We start from the raw sequence: 22,689 nt of genomic DNA, 5'->3' as shown, positions 1-22,689 counted from the left end.
AAGAAAACTTAGAAGCCTGTATGGAGTTCCACACACAAAAAAGTGACTTGATCGATCAACATGTATAAGCTACCAAACCTCATTTGAAAAGAAATGACACTGAGGAATATCATAAAACATTTAATGTTAGTTGAGCAGTATACATACAGAGAACTAAGCATCGACAAGTATACACACAGGTATACTGTCCACATCTTTAGGTCATCATATACCATATGAAATTACAAATACTGAAATAGGTAATCTGACACAAATAAAAAAGTAAAAAAAAAAGTGAAACACAAAACACAGTCATAAACAGCTCCAAATGGATGAATAAAACTGCAAAAAAAGACATTTCTGAAAAGTAAATGATGATGAGGTTCGGCCCAGAATGAGACTGGGGCCTTTTGCTGGTGACTGTGGGAAGAGCTTGTCTCCTGTCAATGACAGTGAATCCACACACTCCAGAAGTGTATCCACGCTCTGCTGCATGTGTGATCCTCTCGAATCTCGATCTAGCAATTGATAATATTAAGAACAGCTTTTGCTCATTCACAACAATACATTTAGTAACCCCACAACAGATCCTTATCAAAAATTGATGATACACTGAACAAAAAAAAAGAGCAATTGCAGATGGAGAACATTCCAGCTATTGAGCAGCTCAGTCATCAACTTATGGAAAGGCAACGGATTGGAAAATTATGTGAGCAAATAAAATGGACTCTGTGTTGATCCTGCTACACACAGGAAGTGCTCTTCATATTTTTATCATGTTCACCACTTCCAGTCTGACTCACTAAGTGACAAAGTGCTGGTGCAGTCCAGGGGAAAGCTCCAAACTGCACACAATTCCTGTCACTTATTTATTTGCTTGTAAAATGGGGTATAACATCAATTGTCTTTTTAATTTCCTGAAACCAGTTTTAAAAAAACTGACTTTTAATGTCAATGGAAACGTAGGTTAGCCTATAAATCTAAAATGTTCACATCCCTCAAAAGGTTATACAAATTTTTGCTTTCCCTATGGGGGCATATTTTTGGATATAAAAACTTACATTATTTTTTAGTTAGATACACTTTGTACATTTTCTTTTGTGGAAAGAATCACAGCTTAGGATGACATGGCCATTCTCTCCTTTGGTTGACCAGCACTCTTCTGAAACACACACACACACACACACACAAAGATAAGATCATTGCTCATTACAATAATAAAAAGTAATAATATCTCATTTGATAAGCTAATAATGCTACTTTGTTGTGTTGTAAAATGAACCAAGCATTGAAACTACTGGGGCACTAAAGTCACTTCAGGCATATTTCTGAATGCAACATTAAGTTAAAGGGATAGTTCATCCATTTTCAAAATGTGATGTTATTTCGCTCCAAATGCTTACTGTTAGCCTCCTGTCACTGAGGTGGACTTGGACTGGGTGAACTGTCCCTTTAAACAGAAACGCCGGGTCAGGCTGCTCCTACTTACTTGCTTGTTTTGTCGTTGAACTTTGAAGGTAGATGATGAGCTGCTGTCCATGCCCACTTCCTGTTCAGCCTCGCGCTCCCTCTTCCCAGATCCTCCAGTGTTGCGAACACAAACACCTGAACACAGCACAACTACACTGCACATCTGATCTGATAGAATATGAGCAAGATGTTACACTATTGGTATCAAAAACATTTAAAAATGTCCACTTTTTAAAATGAAAACCCCATATTGGACTACTGGATAACATGAAAACTGAAAAAGGTTATTTATTATTGGCAAAGCAACCCTGGTTTTTAATTGATCTAAACTGGATCACTTTCACAGATTTCAAGGCAAATTTGACTTGAACTTAAATAAAACAAAACAAAACAGAAGAACACCTAAGGTTGTTCCATTTGAAATAATGTTAGAAGTACCTTAACTGTTCTGGGAACCATATCCAGATGAATGTCGGTAGTGATATTGTCACAATACCTACGATATTGTCACAATACCTACAATTTTATTTCAGTGCTGATACCAGGTTAAATATCATTATACTTAACCAAAACAAAACCATGGCCAAAAAGGAAAATGAAATTTAGCATGGTTTGCTTGACTTTTAAAAAGATCATTGTGGTCCTCTTCCAATGGCTCAAGTAGAAAAACTATACCTATGCTATGAATAGGGTTTCAAAATTCCAGGAATTTTCAAAGTTGGAAACTTTCCATGAGACTTAACAGAAATATATGGGAATGAATGGGAATATATGGGAAATAACAGGAATTAGTGGGAATAAACTGAAAATTTGCAAAATTGCAGGATAGCTTATAACAGGGAACTTACATGTAGTTGAAAAACAGCATGATCTTGGCTAAAACACCCAGATTTAATGCAATTTCAGTTGAATTTCTACCCCTCACTTTGCATTCCTAAATCCCATGTACACAGCCCACTCCTTACTACAGGGCTACTCAGGCCACCCTCCAGGTGTGAGGCCACACCCCCTGCATGCACTGTGCATTTCTCCATCACATGCACAGATCCTTTTGAGAATCCTGCACACTGTGGTAGGAATCCACACCTTGAAGCCACACAGCCTACATCCAGTTTAAGTTTTGATGATATTTCTGGGGTAAATATATCTTATCTATGGTAGTTTAACTAGCAAAAAGTAAATCAGCATGTGTACACACACACACACACACACACACACACACACACACACACACACACACACACACATATTTATATTTGGAGGGACCACAGGGAATATGTTTATTTTATTCAACATTCATGACCGATTTGTTGTTGAATGAAAGAATCAATTAAAGTTGAACTCACAAATTAAGGTCAAAAATGTCCTTTTTAAAGTTTGCATGCATTTCTGCTTATGATATAACAAAGTGTTTATGTTTGTATATGATACAGTTTGTATAAATCACTCCAACTTTAATTAATTTCCAGTTAATTCCTGTTAATTACCATTAATTCCCGGTAACTCCCATATATTCCCATTAATTTCCATGGAACGTTCCAACTTGGAATATTTCCGAAATTCCCCAGCTTCACTTCCCATGGAAAGTTTATGGAACGTTTTGTAACCCTTGTAATGAATGAATGAATGAATTACTCTGAGCAAAGCAGTTTGCTGTAAAAACAGAATGACAGCTTTAAGCGAATGTTGCACTGTGCATACTGTGTTGGCAAAGTTACGGCCATGTCCCCATACAGATTTTTTTGAAAATGCAATTTTATTTATCTGCCTATAAGGAAGCGTTTTTGAACATCTTTCTGTACACACAAGAGAGTAAAAACACATTTGTCTTGGCAATCTGAGCATGTGCAAAAAAACCCGAGGCCTGGCAGCAGTGGTTTGTTGACATCCCTGAGTTAGCTACCAGTGCAAGAGCAGATACGACTAAAAGCACCTCAGCAGCATTCCACCCCAGAACTACCACTGTATCAGCCTGTGAGTTGAGTGTAGGACAGGAGCACCACTGCATGGTAATACAGTGGTTGTACTGCTGCAGAAAATAATTCTGTTAAAAGAGCATTGAAAGTGAAACCACAGTGAAACATACTTGTCATTGTGCATCCCTCAAAACAATTTTTCAGCTTTGTGTTGCTGCTAAAAATCACATTGTTCTCAAGTCCATATCTAATTCATTCATTTTGGAGCAGTACACTCCCTGTGAGGCTCTCATTCTTGCAACAGGAGAGGAGTTAATGGTCCAGACTTGGTGGATGCATTCCACTCACATGGAGCAACAAATACCACTATATAGGTAAGAATCCAAACTATCACTTTCAATTAGATACGACACCTGAGAATAAAGACATTTTTCTCATTACCCAAATGTCTTCACAGACAGTAAATTCTAATTTAACAGTGGTGTTAATGAGGAAGTACCTGGGTGCCGAGGCACAGCAAACTCTTGTCTACTTCCTGTATGACAAGCCTCCTTATTGGTCACTCCTCCATGCTCTGCGCTGGATGTACGGTTGTCTGCAGGAGTCAAAAAACATGGAGGTGAGGAGAATGGAGAGTGGTTCTGGAAATGCCCTATGGTAAGACAGCTTCAGTTTGCTCCTACTTGGTCCTGGCCGGGGCTTCAGTCCACTGGGTCCTGCCTGCTCTCTGGTCTCCCTACGTCCTGTGGACAAGAAGCAAGGAGGAGCTTAAAGTCAAAGGTGTGATATTTTGAGCAACAACACAAAACTGATTTTTTTGGGAGGATACACAACATTTTTATTTTGGTTTCACTTTCAGTTCTCTTTCTGGTCCCCTGTCTTTCAAAATGTCAGAACTGTTTTCTGCAGGAGTACTGCCACTGTGTCAGCATGCAGTAGTGCTCCGGCCCCATATTCAACCTACGGGTTGATCCACTGGCAGTTTTACAGCAGAAAGTAGTTCCACCATTTTGCAAACCAAAATGAAAGTGAAACCACAACAAATATGTTGAAGTGCATCCTGTAAAACAATTTTTCAACTTTGTGTTGCTGCTCAAAATCATGTTGTTTTTCCAATCTGTATCTACTTCATTCAGCAGAACACTCCTGATGAAGTTCTCCTTCTCACGACAAAGAAGGACCATACTTGGTGTATGTGAGATACATTCGCATGGGGCATCAAATACGACTACAAGGGTAAAAAGCCCAACTATCACTGACATTTGGTCAACTGAGTGGACATTGTGCTCAGTATGAAAACAGCTGGTAAACTGCTGGTGGAAAGTCATGCCCAGCACCAGATGAACAACAACTTTTCCAATCTATTGTGTGTATCCATGAGATTCAATATGCACATTCATCTGGATCTACTTTGTTGGTGCACTTTTTGGAAAAAAAAAAAAAAAAAAGGAAACTGTTTGAACTGTGTGCTCGTCCCATTAGAACTGTATAGAAAAAAATCACATCTGACAGCATTATTGTTTCTATTTATACTTGGTAAGTAACAATACAAAACACCTTTTCCACTAGTGATAATAGGTTATTCTTTATTGTTAACTACAATAAGGCTAGACAAAAATAATTTTTGGGTTCCGGTTCCCGACCGAGTGTCCCATTTAACCCCTGAGTCAGGTTATTTTATTGGCCTCTGTGTAAAAATAAAATAAAAAATAAAATAAAGGCCCTATGCAACCGAGTGTGACCTTGTTGGAATTGGTCAAAAGTTAAGCAGGGCTTTTATTTTGATCTATGTTGCACTCGCCTTATTTGTGATGTTCTCGCGTAACTTCGGAAAATAACTTCATGGAATCACACGCCACCGACAGTACTGGCTGGAAAGAATGGACTTCCGCACCGTGTGTGTGATTTGTCCTCGCAAACCACCAGAGAAAATAATCCGACTACAAGAGAAAACCTTTGCAGATGTAGTGAAAGAGGTGAAACAGTGCCATTGTAGGTTTGCAAGGGCAGCAGGCAAACATGATGGGGGATCCATCATGTTGCCGCTCTGTCCGTTAAAAAGGTGGTAGCTTATGCAAATATTGAATTAATTATATTTAAAAAGCAACCAATGCATCGCTTCCGAAAATAAAAAAAAGAATAAAATAAAATAAAATCCCTACCTACCCATCCTTCCCATGAATAAATCAAATAAAATAAATCCCCCTTACCCATCCTTAAAATGCTAAATAAAATAAAAAATAAAATAAAATCCTACTACCTATTCATGTCCTTAAATGACAAGGAACCGGAACCCAAGGTATTTTTTTGTTTGGCCTAACCTATATTACACATTGCAGAAATGCACTGAATCATGATCAGGGCTGCAATAGTACATGTAAGGCTGTACAACCCGATTCTCCCAACATGCACAAAGGAAGTGTGGCATCAGCAGCGAATGGCAGAGGGACCACACTTTACTACTTCATGGCATAGCAGTATGCCAACATTGCATTATCATGTGACACTGACCAGCAAAGCCTTCTCTAGGCCACGGTGTAAGTGCAGCAGCAAAGCTAACACTCAGGATGATAATCTGATTTCTACTATGTGCACTATGATGTCTGTTGGTCCCTCACTATTTCTTACCGGTAACAGGCACTGCCACAGGACGGCTCCAGTTGACATTCAAGTCTTCAATGGGCCCAGATGGCACAGCTGCCAACAAGCCTGTCAGAGACATGAAGATGAAGAGTGGGGCTGAGTCTCTGTTCAGTTTATAGACAAAGTAGAAACACATTTAAAAATGTGATGAGTGATGAACTAATTGTGAGGGCAAAAACTGTACATCAATACGCATGATGCAGACACCCGCTGGGTCACTCGGGAGATATCATCCCTTCAAGTTTAATCAAATGTGGACTAGTGACAGCCTCTCGACATTTGAAATTTGCATTTAAATTCTAATGCACGCATCAGGCAAATCTCTGTAAATTTATTTCATAAAACTTGTGGTGTCTAAGGCAGCTTTCTCAAATCATCCGTACCGTGATTCACTTGCAACAAGATCTAGTCCTGACTCTAAAGGCGGACCACGGTTCACTTGTTTGATCTGGACCAGAGGTAGAATGCGTGTTCTCACCTTTCCAAACAAAGCAAGCTATCAGAGTAAAGGCACCGTGGTCTGATTGATATAGACCAAACTTGGTCTAGACTTGGTGTAGTAGTTGGGATCTTTCAAAATTAGAAATTTTAACCTTTTAATTATAGCAACCTCAACAGCCCAATCAGTGTAATTTTGTAGACAGCAGAACCCAGTGTCAAAACACATCATCATCACACTGCATCCCAAGTTGCATGAAACTGGACCAGTGGTGTATGGATTATCACCCAATCCATTAAAAAAAAAAAAATGAGTACAACTCCCTTACTGAGCCCTCGGTATCGTGAAAGCTGCTGGTAGATCTGCCTCATCCTCTCAATGTTGAGCCGGCTTGCCTCAGCATGGTTGACCATGGGTTTTGGATAGTCCTGGCCAATTATACAGTGCGCTGAATGCTGAACCTCCTCTGGTGCATTCCACGGATCATAGATGTACTTGGCTGGGAAATCTCTTAGCACAGGTAAGTAGCGTCTGGAACCACAGGAAGAGATTACAACCGCAGTGCCCCATCACAATGGCTGCTAGAAGGTTTGGCCTAATTTTTGCTGACGGTCTGAACCACATGGGACATATCTTAATACTGTGGAATGTTGTTTTTTAAGATTTTTTTTTTTTGGACATTTCTGTTTTATTTGATAATGACAGTGGAGAGAGCCAGGAAAGGCAGGAGAGAGAGCAGGAATGATATGCAGCAATGGGTGGAACAGGCCACTGCAGTGAGGACACGCCTTGATACACTACTCACAAAAAGTTAGGGATATTGGGCTTTCGGGTGAAATTTCAGGATGAACCTAAAATGCATTATAACCTTTACAGGTGAACTTAATGTGACCTTCTGTAAACTTTTGAATGCACATGTCCAACTGTTCAATGTTTCAGTACTTTTTGCACAAGTTGCTGTTCTCTAACAAGGAGTTTAACGGCAAAATTCACATCAGGTGTTTGATGCTCCAGCTCATCGAGGTCGTATCATTAGGGAACGGCTGCTGGAGACTGGGGTACCTCAAATGGAGTGGCCTGCACTTTCTCCAGACCTGAATCCCATAGAAAACTTATGGGATCAGCTGAGTCGCCGTGTAGAGGCTCGGAGCTCTGTACCCCAGAACCTCAATGTCCTGAGGGCCGCCCTTCAAAAAGAGTGGGATGCCATGCCTCAGCAGACAATAAGTCGACTTGTGAACAGCATGAGATGTCGTTGTCAAGCTGTAATTGATGCTCAAGGGCACATGACAAGTTATTGACACTGACATTTTTTGTTGTGGTATACCCACCACTGTTGTTGGCTTTTGTTTCAAGAAATTGTTTGAGATGAAGAAATCACCAGTGTATTCTTCTACTTAAATGCCCTACTTTCATGATATAATATCACTGTAGCGTGAACTTTTTACATTTTCCATAAATTTCACCCAAAAGCCAAATATCCCTAACTTTTTGTGAGTAGTGTATATGATACACGCTTCACCAGGTGAGATTCTAGGGCACTCAATGCTGGGAAATGTTTTAAAATCTGTGTGCATCTTCCCTTTTCCTTGTCACTAATTGTATTCCATGGAGAGATAATTAATTCACCAAATGCCATGTTTAAACTCATCTTACACTAGTATATCATCATAACTACATGTTGCTAACTCTACACACATGCATGTGTGCGAGTTATGGCGCACAGTGGGGTTGCATATCATGTATGTTTGTGTGAGCTAGAGGCATGTGTGAGTTGCAAGAGCGCCCCTCATGTGTAGTGGCAGAAATCAGTATTGCACACTTCAGTTTTGGATTTTTTTAACTGCTCGACACAAGCAGATGTGACCAGGGTCCGTCAGGCTCAGTGCAACCAACAAGATACCACCGAAAACTGAACTAACAAGTTAGAAACTAGTTAGTTCTCCCACCGTAGGCAGTGACAACAGGCCAGATATGCAGCAAAGTAATTACAGGCTTGTGTAAAAGCACTAAAATTCATCTATGTGTACAGTCACTGAAGTCTGATGCCATTTGTTTAAAGTGAAAGGGTTTTCCTCTGTGTCAGATGGACCATCTATTGCAATGCTTTAAAAAATGTTTTGGGGGGATTTTTTATGCCTTATATTAGATAGTTTTCTGAGAGGAGAGAGACAGGAATGTCCAGTAGGCTAAGAAGGGGAGAACACACAACTATGGTTTCAGACATATACCAGGATGCATGTTCACACACACCAGAGGCCCCAGACCACCAAGCCACCAAGACGCTCGCTACATCTGTGACTTGATGGCCAAGGAATACAGTGGCCAATGACCTGGACCAAAGAGTATATGCAATTTAATAAAAGGTGTAAGTTGTAGAAAAAATACAATGTGGTTGTGCTCACAAAAACGGATTATTTTTTTGGACTAGACTTATGATTTTGTTGGTTTATGATTCACATTACAGGGTGGTCTGTATGTGTGTGTACTGACAGTTAATTCATTATGTATTCATGCATACTTGTGCTAGAGTGTAAACATGCAAGAAGCCGTGGCTATGCGCATGTAGATAAGCATGTACCTTATGTAGTCACCGTTGGGGTCTATCCGTCGTCCAGCGCCAACAGGACAGTAGCAGTGGAAGAACTGCTGGAAGAAGGAGCTGCAGGAGTGACACATCCAACTGCCTGCATTCACACTCCAGTCTGCATCCAGTAACAGCTCTTCAAACACCTTAAAGCACACACACTGTTAAGACCCCTGTATACTTGCTGAGCACACACATTTCCAAAGCACATCGCAGGTCATTTAGTTCCAGAATGTAAACACACTTGCTGGTTGAACTGGTGGAATTCACTGCCTGCACTGTGTCCATCTGTGACTGATCTGTTGCTTGGGGTGCCTTTTGATGTTACCTTTTCCAGTTCATTACCTTTCATTCACCTTAAAGGACCATTTGAATATGAATTTTGAATGAGATCTAGATGTAAAAATCAGCTGAACTACCTAAATCTGAATGGCAGTATACAGAATTAGATTTCTTCCATATTTCTTTAAAGGATCATCCCAGTGATTTTGCATGTTTAGCATAATATCTACAAAATGTAGGCACTTGACATTTCTGCTAATCTTTTTCCAAAGCAAGCAGTCGTATTTTAGATCTCCAGCATCATTTTTCCTAACTTTTATCCAGCCATGGGTTTCCATTCATTCCACTACAATATGAAGATGAACTTTCAAACTTTCTTCACACCAGAATTCCATCACAGTAATAAAGCCCTCCACATTAGTTTTCCTAAAACCAGCAGCACTGTTGTGTTTGGATGACTTCAAATTAGGTGGAGTGAAATCGTCTCTACTGGAAAATAGGCCCTGGGGAAACAGGGAACAGTATCGGGTGGGTGTTTCAACCAAAAATTATTATTTTTTTATTATATACTGCAATCATGTGCGAAAACATAATTTGCACAATGGTTTGTTGCATTGTAAAATGGGGGTAAATTATACAAAATAGGCCAAACATCCAAAATCAGTGATATGTTTTTTAAGGCACAGGGAAATCAGTTAAGGCCTTATTCCCTAGTTCCTGACTTCCCTAAATCAGGAAATATCATATTCCTTAATATAATAATAATATTCCTGGAATATAATTCTTAAAATGTATAATCTCTATGAGAAATACTATTATCATTACCATTATCATTATGGTTATTATTATTATTTTTGTCTAAAAAATTTCAGGAAACCCTTGATCGGGGAAGCTCATCTATCTCCTCCTCCTCCTTTACTTTAATGCGTCTCTCATCTCTACCTTCATGTTCTCCTCTTCCTTTAGGTATTCCCCCTCAACCATGAAGCCTTCCTCCTCCTCCTCCTCCTCCTCCTCCTCCTCCACTACCTTCATGCCTTCCACCTTACAGACATGTCTATGTCCTTCTCTTTCTGCTCCTGCTCTACCTTCATGCCTTCCTCCCAGCTGATCCACAGGTCTCCTCTGGTCAGGAAACAAGCCACGGCATGTCTAGCCAGGTGGTGGATCCAGCCCTCCTGCCTCAGCTGGGTCATGATGGCGTCAATCCAGGGGAAGCCAGTCTTCGCCTCGGCCCACTTAGCCAGCGCTTCCGGGTTTTTGTCCCACGGGATACGGATGCAGATGGGGTTTCCCTCCATCTTGTCAAACTGTGGGTTGTTGGTGGCTGCCGTGTAGAAGAACTCTCGCCACAGCAGCTTGTCGAACAGCGAGATGGGCGGGCTGCCTTTCTTCACCTGTTTTGCCAGTGAGGTGGAGAGGAATAAACACTGAGTGTAAGTGGAGCTGATTTGATTAACTGAGTTTTGGCAACGGCCACCATTTTTACCCAGTATAAAATCTTTTAAATCTGGACGTTTTCATGACTCTTGTTTTGAGGTACAGATTCACTAAGACTGTATTGTGATGGCACTTTCTGTTTTTTAGATTTTTTTTCAGCTGTTTTACTCAACAGCGTTTTAGGGCTGTTGTACTTTGAGATTAAAGTAACATTAAGAGAATATGGTTATAACGTTATGAGAAAAAGCCACGACGTTACAAGAACAAGAATGTAATGTTATGAGAATACAGTTGTAAAATTACAAGTATACAGTCATCATTTTACAAAAATTGTTTCAAAGTCTTAATAGCTATAATAATCTGGTGCAGATGCACCACAGGAACAAGTAGGATTTAATAATAATAAAATAATAATAAATTTTATTTGTAATGCACTTAATTTATTGCATCTTAATTTGTGACTTGTTTTTCTTGTAATATTGTGACTTCATTCTTGTAATAGTATGACTTAAACGTATATTACATCTTAAACTTATTAGGCAACAGTCTAATAAGTTGAGAAAATTGCATCCCTTTATTGTAATGCAGCCTTCAAAACACTTATGCCATATCACAATATAACGATTTCCAAAATCCAAGAAGATATCTGGTCTTACATTGCGATATCCATATAATATCAATATATTGCCCAGCCCTAATACTACTGGACATGGAATGCACATGGGTAGTTGATAGCATGGCTTTGTGGCATTAGTAAAATGGCATACTGTGCCCTTCACCAAGCTTTAGTGAATCTGGGCCTCCTTGTTTCCTCCTGGATGTCATCTTTGTCGGGGCTGAAATGCTTCTGAAATACATCATGAGATACTAAAAGTCTCCATGAAATCCCAGGATGATAATACTGATTCTAGCAGCTTGATGTTCTTACTGCCTTGAGGGAGAAAAGCTCTGAGTGTTTCATTGTGTGTGTGAGTGGTTGTGTGTGTTGTGTACCTTGGTGTAGAGCTCAGACAGTTTTTTGTAGTAGAGGCGACAGGACAAGCAGCCGAAGCGGAGGTAGGGGCTGAGACCCAGAGGGCTGGGCAGCAGGGGACTCGAGCTCAGCTTTGGACGGTCACAATTCAACTGCCAGGCCTGCAGGAGCACGACAACAAACACACAGAGCCATTCTACTGAGGTTTGGTTTACATAGTAAGGCTGGGTATTCTTACACCACATCAATAGTGTTCTCACAATACAGCATTTACTGAAAGTTGTACTGAACTTAAAAAACTTCTGCAGTGTGCTTTTATCATTATGATGCATGATTATGTCCATTATTTGACATATTACAGCAAAAGTTCACCCATTTTGAGAAATATGATACTGTTTAAGTCTACGGGGCCAAAACTCGCTTTCAGGGCAAAATCCTGTTATACTTTGCAGATAATGATAATATGGTGCTACAGAAGGTTCACTTTGCGTGGAGTGGTAGTTTAGTAGTAGTATTTCGTAGTAGCAGTAGTAGCAATAGTAGTAGTCGTAGTAGTAGTATTGAGTGGTAGTTTAACATCACTGTTGCTAAATTCCCTCTTTGTTGGTATAATTGGCACGGTGCTATAGTAACTTCTTCAACAACAAGCCAGCAGGCCTAACTGGGACTTACCTGGAGGTATCCCTCCACTGTGCAAATGATCCTACCTTAGAGGGTTACTGTTACTGTTATCAGTTAACATCAGTCAACATTGTTAGAAATTGTATGTCAAAATGTTTTACAAGATGATATCAGCGTTCCAGGGTCAGTTTTATAGAAGCATTTTTAGAATTCTAAATGCTTACTGCACCAATAAGTTCTAAATGCTCCTAACTGGTCAGCAGCATTAGCCCTGTTGTGGTTCATGAAAACTCAGGTCTGAGGAACCTGAGTGAACCACTGAGTGTTCAGAAATGCAGAAATTGTAAGTGGCGTGTGTGTGTGTGTGTGTGTGTGTGTGTGTGTGTCATACAGTGGACATATCAGGGCCCATCTGTTTCTGTAATCTCGTGAGAGCCTCAGTCTCTCCACCGGGCCACACTGCAGGACTCAAACCTTCAGTATCGAAACCTGCCAAAAGAGACATAAAATTCACTTAATATTTCAATGATAATTCCGGTATTTTTCCACCTTGGCCCTATTTTTCCACATCTGGGGGTCCAAATGACTGATATGGACAAAAAAAAAAAAATTGGAATTAGTTCAGTAATGAACTAGATCGCTTTAGCCGGCAGCCGCAAAATGGGCTGCAATGTAATCATTAAATTATGTCAAATTAAATCAAATCGTCAAATTACTGTATGCCTAATAAAAGTGCTTGTTTTTGCCGGTGACATGCTCAGATTGATATTATTCGTGTCTGACAAGATTATGGAAAGGATCCCTAAAACTTCACAGGTTCCATGGCTGAAAAATACTGGAATTATCCTTTAATACCACAGTAGCTGTTATCATTTTCCAATATTCAGATCATTCTGAGGGGTTGTTATGCTGCTATGTACAGCCTTTGAAAAGCACGTCTCTCTTTGCAGCACCTATGACCTGTGTGGTTCGGCCTGGTTCAGTGTCCAACCTGTTGCTTGCGTTGACTGTGAGGTATGGCTCTTGGTTACGCTGAGGCTGTTGTGTGAGGACATATATTTGGCCACAATATATATTGATAGCAACTCAGTTAATTTAGAAAATAAAATGCCATGGTCCCCCCTTGATTGTCTACCATAACTGTCCACTGGTCCTCGCTCCATGCAGCACCCTGCCGGCGGGCCCTTTCTTTTGTTTTCCCTTAGTTGCCCTGACAACATGCACCACACATCGATCATTGCATCCATACTCTCCCCCACACCACTGACACTGACTTCCACACCCCATATATTTATTTGTTTACTTTATTAAAATTCAGTTTGTTATAAGTTAACATCTGGTGCATCTCCTATTTTGTTGCGGCCAACGAGCCGGTCGTAACAACAGTTTACAGACAACACATATATTTTTACATATATTTCTTACATTATATATATTTCACTTATTCATTTGACACCTTAAATAGTTCTTTGGTTTTTAGCTTTTTACGATTTTCTATTTTAGTTAGTTTGAACTCTTTCTATTTTTTTAATGGCAACTATGTGTGGAAGATTGTGCAAAGACAGTAAAGGAATCTTGAATTTTGAATCAGAGGTCATGTGTTCCCACTGGTGTTGTCTGTGGGACAGTCATAGTAGCCGCTCACAGTCTTGGTTCACCTTGCAGGTTCCAGAAATTCGTACAGAGCTACAGGACAATCTGCTTCCTGTTAGTGTGACCCACACACTTGGAATGTGCTTCAACAAAATTTCAAGTTTTCCTCGTTAATAATTTTGAGACAATTCCAAGGTTTAATTATTGATTGCAACTGTCATTTCTTTTATTTTTAAGTTATTATATATTCAGTTATCTTAATGTCAATTTCAATTGTCAATTTTTACAGTTTTTTTTTTTTTTTTTGGCACCACTGAAAATGAAGATTCACCCTCAATGTGTTTTCTGAGATTTTAAAGAAATAAAAAGATGGGAAAAAGCAACCAGCAAATTAGAAATGCCCTGGAAATTAGCAATAAATTTGTAAAATGTTACTGATATTTTGGTGCAAAAATTAAGAGATCATATAAAGTATTGTTTTTCATTTTCTTTACAGTGTATACATACACCACAACTCAATCTTCCACACTTCACAGATGCAACTGTGTCCAGTCCAATACGTTCCTTTTCTGCTCACTTGGTAATTTCAGTCAATTGATACTTTGGCACAGTTAACACAGACATCATATAATGTATTAATTTTCTATTGGTATATGTTTCATAGATAAACTCACCAGTCAAAATAATAATAATAATGGTGTTTAAATGGTGTTTCCTGCCCTGCCTGATCTCCTTAGGGAGGCCATTCCAAAGTCTGGTAGCTCTAATCTACATCGCTTGTAATTTCTGTACCTACTCTTTTTCATCAGTTACTGATAAGTTTGCAACATGAACTTTTCATATTTACAGATGTCTATGTAATATTTGTTGTGGGCCTGGTCTGTGTAGCTTGATACATTCTACTGTCTGAATTTTTCATTTATTATTCCTTTTATTACTATTATTATTATTATTATTATTTATTTATTTATTTGTTTTTCGTTTTTTTAAATATTTTTTATATTTTTTTAATCTTAAATTTATATTTTGTCATTCTTTTTCTTTTCCTTTTTTCTTTACATTTTTTTATTTTATTTTATTTTTTTTATTTTCATTTTTTTTTCATTTTATTATTATTATTATTATTTTTTTTTTTTTTTTTTTTTTTTTTCCTCAGACATTGGCCGCCTGTATCCGTCCAGGTGCTTTAAATTTAGCTCTGATGATGTTAGATTATGGTGGAACTGATTTGTGGGGGTGGGTTTACCTACCTATTTAGGATTGTCTCTCTCATTGTTTGGTAAGATAACCTGATGAAGGTCTACGTACCGAAACGTTGTTATTAAAGTTCTCCTTTTGCAAATGATGCGAGCAGTGTGCGGGAGTTTTTTGTTCTGAAGTTTGCAACATACCCAGCTCTGCTAGCTGTGGGACGCTATAGTTGTCCTTTTGTCCCTGCTTGGTGATGGGGGTGACGCAGGTCCCCATCTTAGCCCTGGTCAGTGGCTCCACGGGATGGTCTGGAGGGGGCATCGAAGCCACCAGAGTCTGAAAACGCTTGTAGGTTAGTGGGGGGTGGCCACTGTTTAGCTCAATGATCCTGGAGGAGAACAAAAACAGGATTCCATAAAGCTCATGGACAAATGCAGTACATCAACATTACAACACTGCAACACAGCTCTATGTACGCTCTACGATCGATGTATATATTTTTTAATCTATTTATCACTATCAAATATTAAAAGTGCTAAGGGGCAGAAGTAATGAAACCCCCTACCATGGCTGTTATCAAAACCAATACCATGATTTCCATTTGGTCTAGAGCCAATATGGTCAGGGGTCAGCAATAGAATACTTTTGAGAAGCAATAGAATGTTTGGCCCTGTGATTTCCTGTGATCAAATGGCAGTCCCCCTTTGAGCCTATGTGCAAAGTTTGGTTGCTGTACTTCTTACTGTTTCTAAGGCCATGTCCACACTAAGCCCGGGAAATTTGAAAACACATCGAGCGACCAAACCCCATTTGATCCACAGAGTCCCTCTCAATCTTTACGAGAGGGACTGTAATACAGCTTGTGATGTATAAAAAGCTCATATGTATGTTGCTTTGGATAAAAGCCATCTGCCAAACGTAAACTGAATTGAATTGAATTGAATTGAATTGAACTGAATTGAACTGAACTGAATTGAATTAAGATTGCATTTTCCACCAATGACAATAGAGCTTCTCAAACACACTCCCAAAGGTGTGTAAATGTGAAAAAGCCAGCCTGGTCGATGGGGAAAACATAACTCTGTTCTAGGATGTTAGGTCACAGAGACTGACGTAAGGCTTGACTAGGCTAACAGGCTAGTCACAGAGACTGATGGCCAAGGGAAAGAGAGCTAGGGAAAACAGCTGTCTGAAAACGATGATGTTAGATCATCGCGATTTAGCGAAGGCCTCTTCTTTCCACACAGTAGAATGAATTTGAGTAGGTATGTGCATGCACAACAGGGGACTTCGGGCAATGTGATGTAGTGCGGATGGAAGGCCACAACAGTGTTTTCAGATGCACCTGGCTTAGTATGGACATGGCCTGAAATCCTACTTTTAGCAGAAGACATAGAAAAAGACAAAGATGGAGAAGAGGATTAATAACCCTAACAAAAGTAAGATCAGCAAAAAGAAGAAGAAAGCGTTTGTAGTGTGTAAATGATGGCTGAGTTATAAATACAAAGGGAGTTAATAGGGACACATTATATCTATGGATTGCATACACCCTAAATATGCACGTCATCAGGCTGTACTTCACATTGGAATGGAGTTTGTGCTGTATTCAAAGACCGAGCTACAAGCACATGGCTGTTTGTGGCCTTTTGAAGTTATGAACACAATTCATCTTTGCAGACACACATACACACACACACACTCACTTGTCCAGGTCATAGAGTGTGTGTGAGATGCATACAATGACCTCCACACCAGCTTCAGAGGCCAGCTTCCGGATGGCAGCATCCCTCTCCTTGCCAAAGGGCTCCGAGTCGCACTCGAATGTCAGACGACTGATGTTCCACTCCTGCATCACAAAAGAGCAAATAATGGAAGCAGACCAAGATAAGACTCATTTTTACAATGATTTCAATGCTAATGGAGTATCACAATGATACCACAGACAACAGAAACACCTTAAAGGACCATGCCAGTAATTTTGCATTTTTTTTCAGCAAGAGCTCATATTTTAGAGCTCCTCTTATCATAAGTCATTGGTTTACATTCATCTTCAAACTTTCTTCATACAAGTACTCCATCACTGCAAAATAGTTGTGCTCAGTTTTCCTAAAAGCAACAGCACTGTTGTGTTTGGATGATTTGAAATTGGGCAGAGTGAAATGGTTTCTCCACCAGAAAGTACTCCACAGGGAAATGTTGGCTTTACAATTATCAATTCTGTGGTTTATGAATGTTGAGGACTTTGTTAGCCGGAGAGGCAGAACATGATAAGGTGGGTGTTTCAACCAAAATTCAGGAATTTTGATTATATGCTATAAGATATTTAGTATCCAAAAATCACTGGTATGGTCCATTATATGACAAAGTTACTATAAACTCACTATGTCCCACTATAAGACCTGCATTCAACCTATGGAGCTATAAATTGAATATTGGACCAGAGCACTGCTACATGGTGATACATTGGCGGTTCTAGGGCAGAAAGTAGTTTTTTGGAAGCCAGGGGGTTGGGAAGAGCACCAATATTCCAAAAGTCCCCCCAAAATGTGGGTTGTTGTGCATCCTTCAAAACATTTTTTCTGCTTTGGATCGCCACTCAAGATCATGTTGTTTTCTACTTAATTCATTTTGGAGCAGAACAGTCCAGGTGGAACTCATTCTCATGACAGGGACGGAGTTAGCAGGCCAGACTTGGTGGATGTATTTTAGGTCCTGTTTCCACCTCGTATTAACAACCGTCCTGAGAAATCCGGATACAAGCTGACACCTCTAAATACAGGTGGAAACAGCAGCAATGTGTCCTCAATGCGTCCTGAGTGATCAGATCTCAGGACGCATTCGGAGGTGGCTCGGAGGTGGCAACTCACAATGCAGTGCATATAAAATTTGCAGGTGGTGGCAGTTCTTATATTTTGTGCCCCAGCACGATTAAATAAATTATTTCTAACCCTCGACTCAATAATTACTATTGGAATACTACAGAAATATTATAGTGGCTGCAGCAGTGCATATGTGTTGTTGCAGTTACTGCAGGAATACCATAGTAATATTATAGGTCGATTTATCCACCTAAGCAGTGAACCCTGTCAAACGTGCTGGATTAACTAAATAATCTGAGCCTGAACATGATCGGGTCGAGTCTATAACAGATGGGAAATACGTCTTCAGTGAATGACAGCATATTGAGGCTGGAGTGCATGAATATGTCTAGCAAAGGAAGAATTTCATTCTCTCTCTCTCTCTCTCTCTCTCTCTCTCTCTCTCTCCTCCCCTCTCTCTCCCCCTCTCTCTCTCTCTCTCTCTCTCTCTCCCACTCTCTCTCTGAAATGACACGTGTGTCTTTGAATATAGAGCGGGAAAGTGAGATCCAAACATAAGTAGGCAGGCGAGCTGCATTTGGAGATGCATGGTAACACCAGGTGTGTGCAGATGGACTGACATCTGTGCACTTGCAGATTTCTCAGGAAGGTTGTTAATACCAGGTGGGAACGGACCCACAGTCGCACAGAGCAGCAACATAACTACGGCAGGGGTTCTCAAAGTTTTGATGACTGAGGGCCAATTTAGGGACCCGACATTGGACTGAAGGCCACCGAAGGTATCTCAAAATATTAGAATATTACATAAAACCAATCAAAAAGAATTCATAATACAGAAATGTCAGCCCTCTGAAAAGTATGATCATTTATGCATTCAATACTTGGTTGAGGCTCCTCTTGCATTACAGTACATGTAGAAAAAAAATTATAGATTAAATTATAGATTATATTATAGAAAAAATGAACTTCTCCATGATACTCCTGTATGTCAGCTGAGATCGCCTGTGACCTTGGTCTTAAGAGGTTAACTCATTGAGGGCCACCAGAAGCATTTCTGCACTTTGACAATGCCTGGACTCTGGGTAAGAACCCAAGCTATCATTTGAAGCTGTTGGAGAGCTTCAAGAAAAGACAAACGGGGAGCTTTTTAAATGTTTATGTATACTTCACCTTAAAAAGCTGGGGGAAGATGTTAGCTGGCTGCCCACGTATGACAAACAATCGAGAATTGAGCTTCCGGAGACTGGCATCTAAATCTTCCAGACACTGCAGCAGGAATCTGACACACAGACAACACACACATGGCAACAGACATAGTAAACAGTTCTATACCAGTTAGGACATATCTATATCTATTGATCTATCTATATCTATATCTATTTATCATCATGTCTATATGATATCTATATGATGTTGAACTCTGACCCACTTTTGACCCTACCGCCTACCACTTGTGGGGATTTCCCTGATAGTGATGACAGATATGCTTTTTATTTTCCTAGATTTTGCATCAGATCTACCACAGACATCAAATTATTAAAGTCCTCATGAAATGACCTCACGATTTCTACCTCCTGTAAAACAGACCTCTTAAACAGCGACATCATCCAACACTAATCTGTGTATATTAAAATTTGAACTAATAAATCCTTCACAAATCTTTAAATATCCTCTCATCCACCTGTCCCTTCAAATAAACTTGTGTTTCTCTCCCAAACTGATACCTATTGGTTTGCACTTGTGAATGGGCCTTCCCTGCACCATGTCCCACCCAAACATCTTCTTTGGACAGGAAGTACGTCAAATCAAGAAAATAAGAGTCCATTTCATGGGATCTTTATGTGTTCTTCAATAGATATAGAACAGTGAATTTTACATTCTGTATTTATTGTTTTTAACTTGTCAGTTTCCTTATCTTCTCTCTTTTCCTATAAATGCGCAGACAGAAAAGACATTCAGAAAATTGACTAATGGTTTATGTGGCCCAGTGATCAGGTTTCTCCAGGAAAAAGCTAGGTGCCGTGCTCATGTTAGGCTTAGGCGAAAAAAAAAAAAAATAATGATAATAACAGCACTGGCCAGTTGTTGGACTAACAGTCATGATAGGAAAATTTATTTATAAGATTTTATAAAGTTTATTTATAAGTTTATAAGTTTTTATGCTCTAAGTTAGAGCAGGAAATATTTAGCTGCTTGCAGTCCCTCACCTCCAGCGGTTGACCCCGTGGTTGGAGGAGCCAGCAAACCAGGGATCCAAAAAGTACACACAGCGTAGAGTGTCAGCACCTCGGAGGGCCTCCAACAGCGCTGGGTTGTCATGGAGACGAAGACCCTTCCGGAACCAGTGGATGGAGTTTGTCTGTACCATGGTCGGGAGCACGGACCCTGGGTGGTATGAGTGGGAAGGAGACTGTTAGGGTCACACTGAATATTGCATCTTAAATCAAATCTGAATGATCCTCTCCCGAAAACTGGATAGTTAGTGGGGTGAGAGAAAAAAATGATTCAGTGCAAAATGAGATTTCTAAGCGCAACGGGAGGGATGGTTCATCCATTTTGAAAAGTGTTACATAATTTCATGTTATACATATTACAAAGTAAAATGTAGGTAAAAGACAAAACACAGCAGTGCTTAAACTTGAGATTTTTAAGCCAAATACACAGATGCTGTTGATGTGACAGTTCACCCCAAAACATTTGACCCAGAAAACATCTTGACCCTAAGAATGTAGGTCACGCAGATACATTTTAACCACCATGATCCAGGTAAAAAAAAAATGGAATCATATTTTTTGGGGAATTTCCGGAAGTGTTTCTGGGCAAACTACAGTAACAGAGAGTGGACAGCCAGCCTCCAGCAGGGCGGAGGGCAGACATGGGTGGAGCTGACCCTGGGGCGTCGCGCAAGGGATAATGGTTGTTTATGATTCTGTGACAAAAATCTCACAAACTCACTAACAAGATTTTTTTTGTCCACACTTTTTAACATTTTTATTGCAAGGTCACAAAAATTAAACATGCTGTGAGGTTACCAAGGCATGGGATTACCATGCACTTTAATCCTGAAGAGGTCTTAAGTCACCATTTCTACATCTCTTAAGGACTGAAGAACTTGGACTTGCTCAAACTTGAAACTGCTGTAACACAGGGTTTAGAGTAAATGCATTTTAATGTCCAAAATCATTTTACTGCAAATAACAGGGAGCGGAGCGTCAAAAATCATCTTAAATACAGTCATACTATTTCCAAAATCAAATGTAGTAAGTATCAGACTGGCACTAAATTATTTGCATGGGGTGATTCCAATTCCCAGCCCTGGTGAAATAGACATACAGATTTAGTCCGGTGACCCATATTGGAAGACCAACACAATCAAGAATCCTGAAGCCACGTCAGGAACCACTAGAGGTCCCTTGACCTTTATTTGACAACACATCAGTAGACATCCTCTTCAAATGGCATTCACTTCAAATCACTGGTATATAGGTGACTTTTAAACCTATGTAGAAGCATGCATACTTTACATCAGCTGTTTTTGCTGTCATTTTAGTTATTTTACTTATGATATAACAATATTGTTATAATAATATAATATGTTGTTACAAGTTGTGTCATATTAGAGCATCTCTTCCAGGTGACTGCTGCAGTCTACAGCAAATAAAATGACTGATTTGATCAATCAGTACAGACAGCGAAGAGAATGAACAGGCTCCTTCCTAGTGGATCCCAAACAGTGTTAACCCTCCAAATAGTCAAAATTAGGTCAGTGGAACTTACGCAAGATAACACGGCGGTACACGCTGTTCTAAAGAGCACAACTGAGTGAGTCTCACCTCTAATGTGTTCACAGATTAGGTGTCCTGTATTACATTATCGGTAAAAGGTGCTTTAATTCCACAGTGTTGTTTTTACGTCCAGGATGGCTGTTCCACATTCACAACTGTCTGGGTGTTCCTAGAACGCAACTGGATGTTTCATAACAATTTTCGTTGCTGCGCAGGCGCTTTCCTTCCCGAACTTCACAGGATATAGAAATGCCGAGAAGTAGATCTGCTCCACGTCAAATACAAGTTGAACGAGCAGCTTGAGAAAAGTGCTTTTAAACGTTTTAAAAGCACAGTTAACAGTATTAAGCCCATACGATACAGCCCTGTTCTCAGTTATATGGAGATGATGCCAAACTCGGTATTGTCGGTAATTTAATCTTGCCTTGCATGTCGGTAAAATACACCCATCGATTTCATACACTGAAGAATCGTTAGGACCCATTCCTCAAATCGGCATAGACACTACGCGTAAACTAAGTTGCCTAATAGGCCATTTGATCTATGACAAAACAGCATTAACCTTCAAAGGAAAGAAAAGAAAAGAAAAAGAAAGTTCATCGCCTCATAGTCTGGCAGTGTATTTCCACCAAAATGCACATTGTAAGGATGGCGTGTGAACGACTTTTTTCCCCCCCATTTACAGCTACTTGATTTGTGACCCAGATGCTAAATTTACCAGGAGACCTCATAAAATGGCTGAAAGTATGTTCCACGAGATATCTCGAGAGAGGGTCACTCTCATTTGGGAGGTATATCTTCTCTAGTTGTGGAAATCTGCGCTTATTCCAAGGCGCCACGACCGCTTGTAAAGCAGCGACCTAGATAAGACTCGCTTTCCATTGGTTCGTGTCACGGTGACGGAAAACCTGAGACTCACGTTTATACAGCATGGACCTGGAGTGCTTTTTT

The 22,689-nt window shown here is 39.8% G+C and overlaps 1 protein-coding gene across 2 annotated transcripts; it reads right to left on the bottom strand.

Annotated features, from left to right (window-relative positions):
- Positions 1 to 104: 104 nt before the first annotated feature.
- Positions 105 to 22,274, bottom strand: cry3b (cryptochrome circadian regulator 3b). Of its 2 annotated transcripts, XR_003928239.1 has the most exons (16): positions 21,787 to 22,274; positions 20,161 to 20,338; positions 19,124 to 19,232; positions 16,838 to 16,980; positions 15,335 to 15,522; positions 12,742 to 12,839; positions 11,750 to 11,890; positions 10,405 to 10,713; positions 9,029 to 9,180; positions 6,776 to 6,978; positions 5,994 to 6,074; positions 4,049 to 4,108; positions 3,865 to 3,960; positions 1,469 to 1,584; positions 1,041 to 1,141; positions 105 to 497 (listed from the first exon to the last, which is right to left on the bottom strand). XR_003928239.1 is itself a non-coding variant. In XM_030051630.1 (15 exons), exons 2-15 carry the CDS (start codon positions 20,319 to 20,321, stop codon positions 1,097 to 1,099), a joined length of 1,902 nt encoding a protein of 633 aa, XP_029907490.1. In that variant the 5' UTR covers positions 20,322 to 20,338; positions 21,787 to 22,274; the 3' UTR covers positions 105 to 1,096. The 2 variants fall into 2 exon arrangements, 1 of the variants encoding a protein (XP_029907490.1); XM_030051630.1 differs by having other exon boundaries at positions 105 to 1,141.
- Positions 22,275 to 22,689: the final 415 nt, after the last annotated feature.

Source organism: Myripristis murdjan, chromosome 5 (genome assembly GCF_902150065.1).
Source record: "Myripristis murdjan chromosome 5, fMyrMur1.1, whole genome shotgun sequence".
NCBI classification, from domain to species: Eukaryota; Metazoa; Chordata; class Actinopteri; order Holocentriformes; family Holocentridae; genus Myripristis; species Myripristis murdjan.
Note: the sequence above shows the minus strand (reverse complement) of the source record. Positions and strands in the feature narration are given on the sequence as shown.

What these genes read in the sequence shown, in the direction of transcription:
- cry3b (XM_030051630.1), bottom strand. Translation starts at nt 20,321, where the DNA reads ATGGTACAGACAAACTCCATCCACTGGTTCCGGAAGGGTCTTCGTCTC. An exon ending in TCTTCCCCCAGCTTTTTAAG is followed by an intron (nt 16,981 to 19,123) that starts GTGAAGTATACA and finishes TTTGTGATGCAG; the next exon opens with GAGTGGAACATCAGTCGTCT. An exon ending in CCCAACGGTGACTACATAAG is followed by an intron (nt 6,979 to 9,028) that starts GTACATGCTTAT and finishes CTGTGGTTCCAG; the next exon opens with ACGCTACTTACCTGTGCTAA.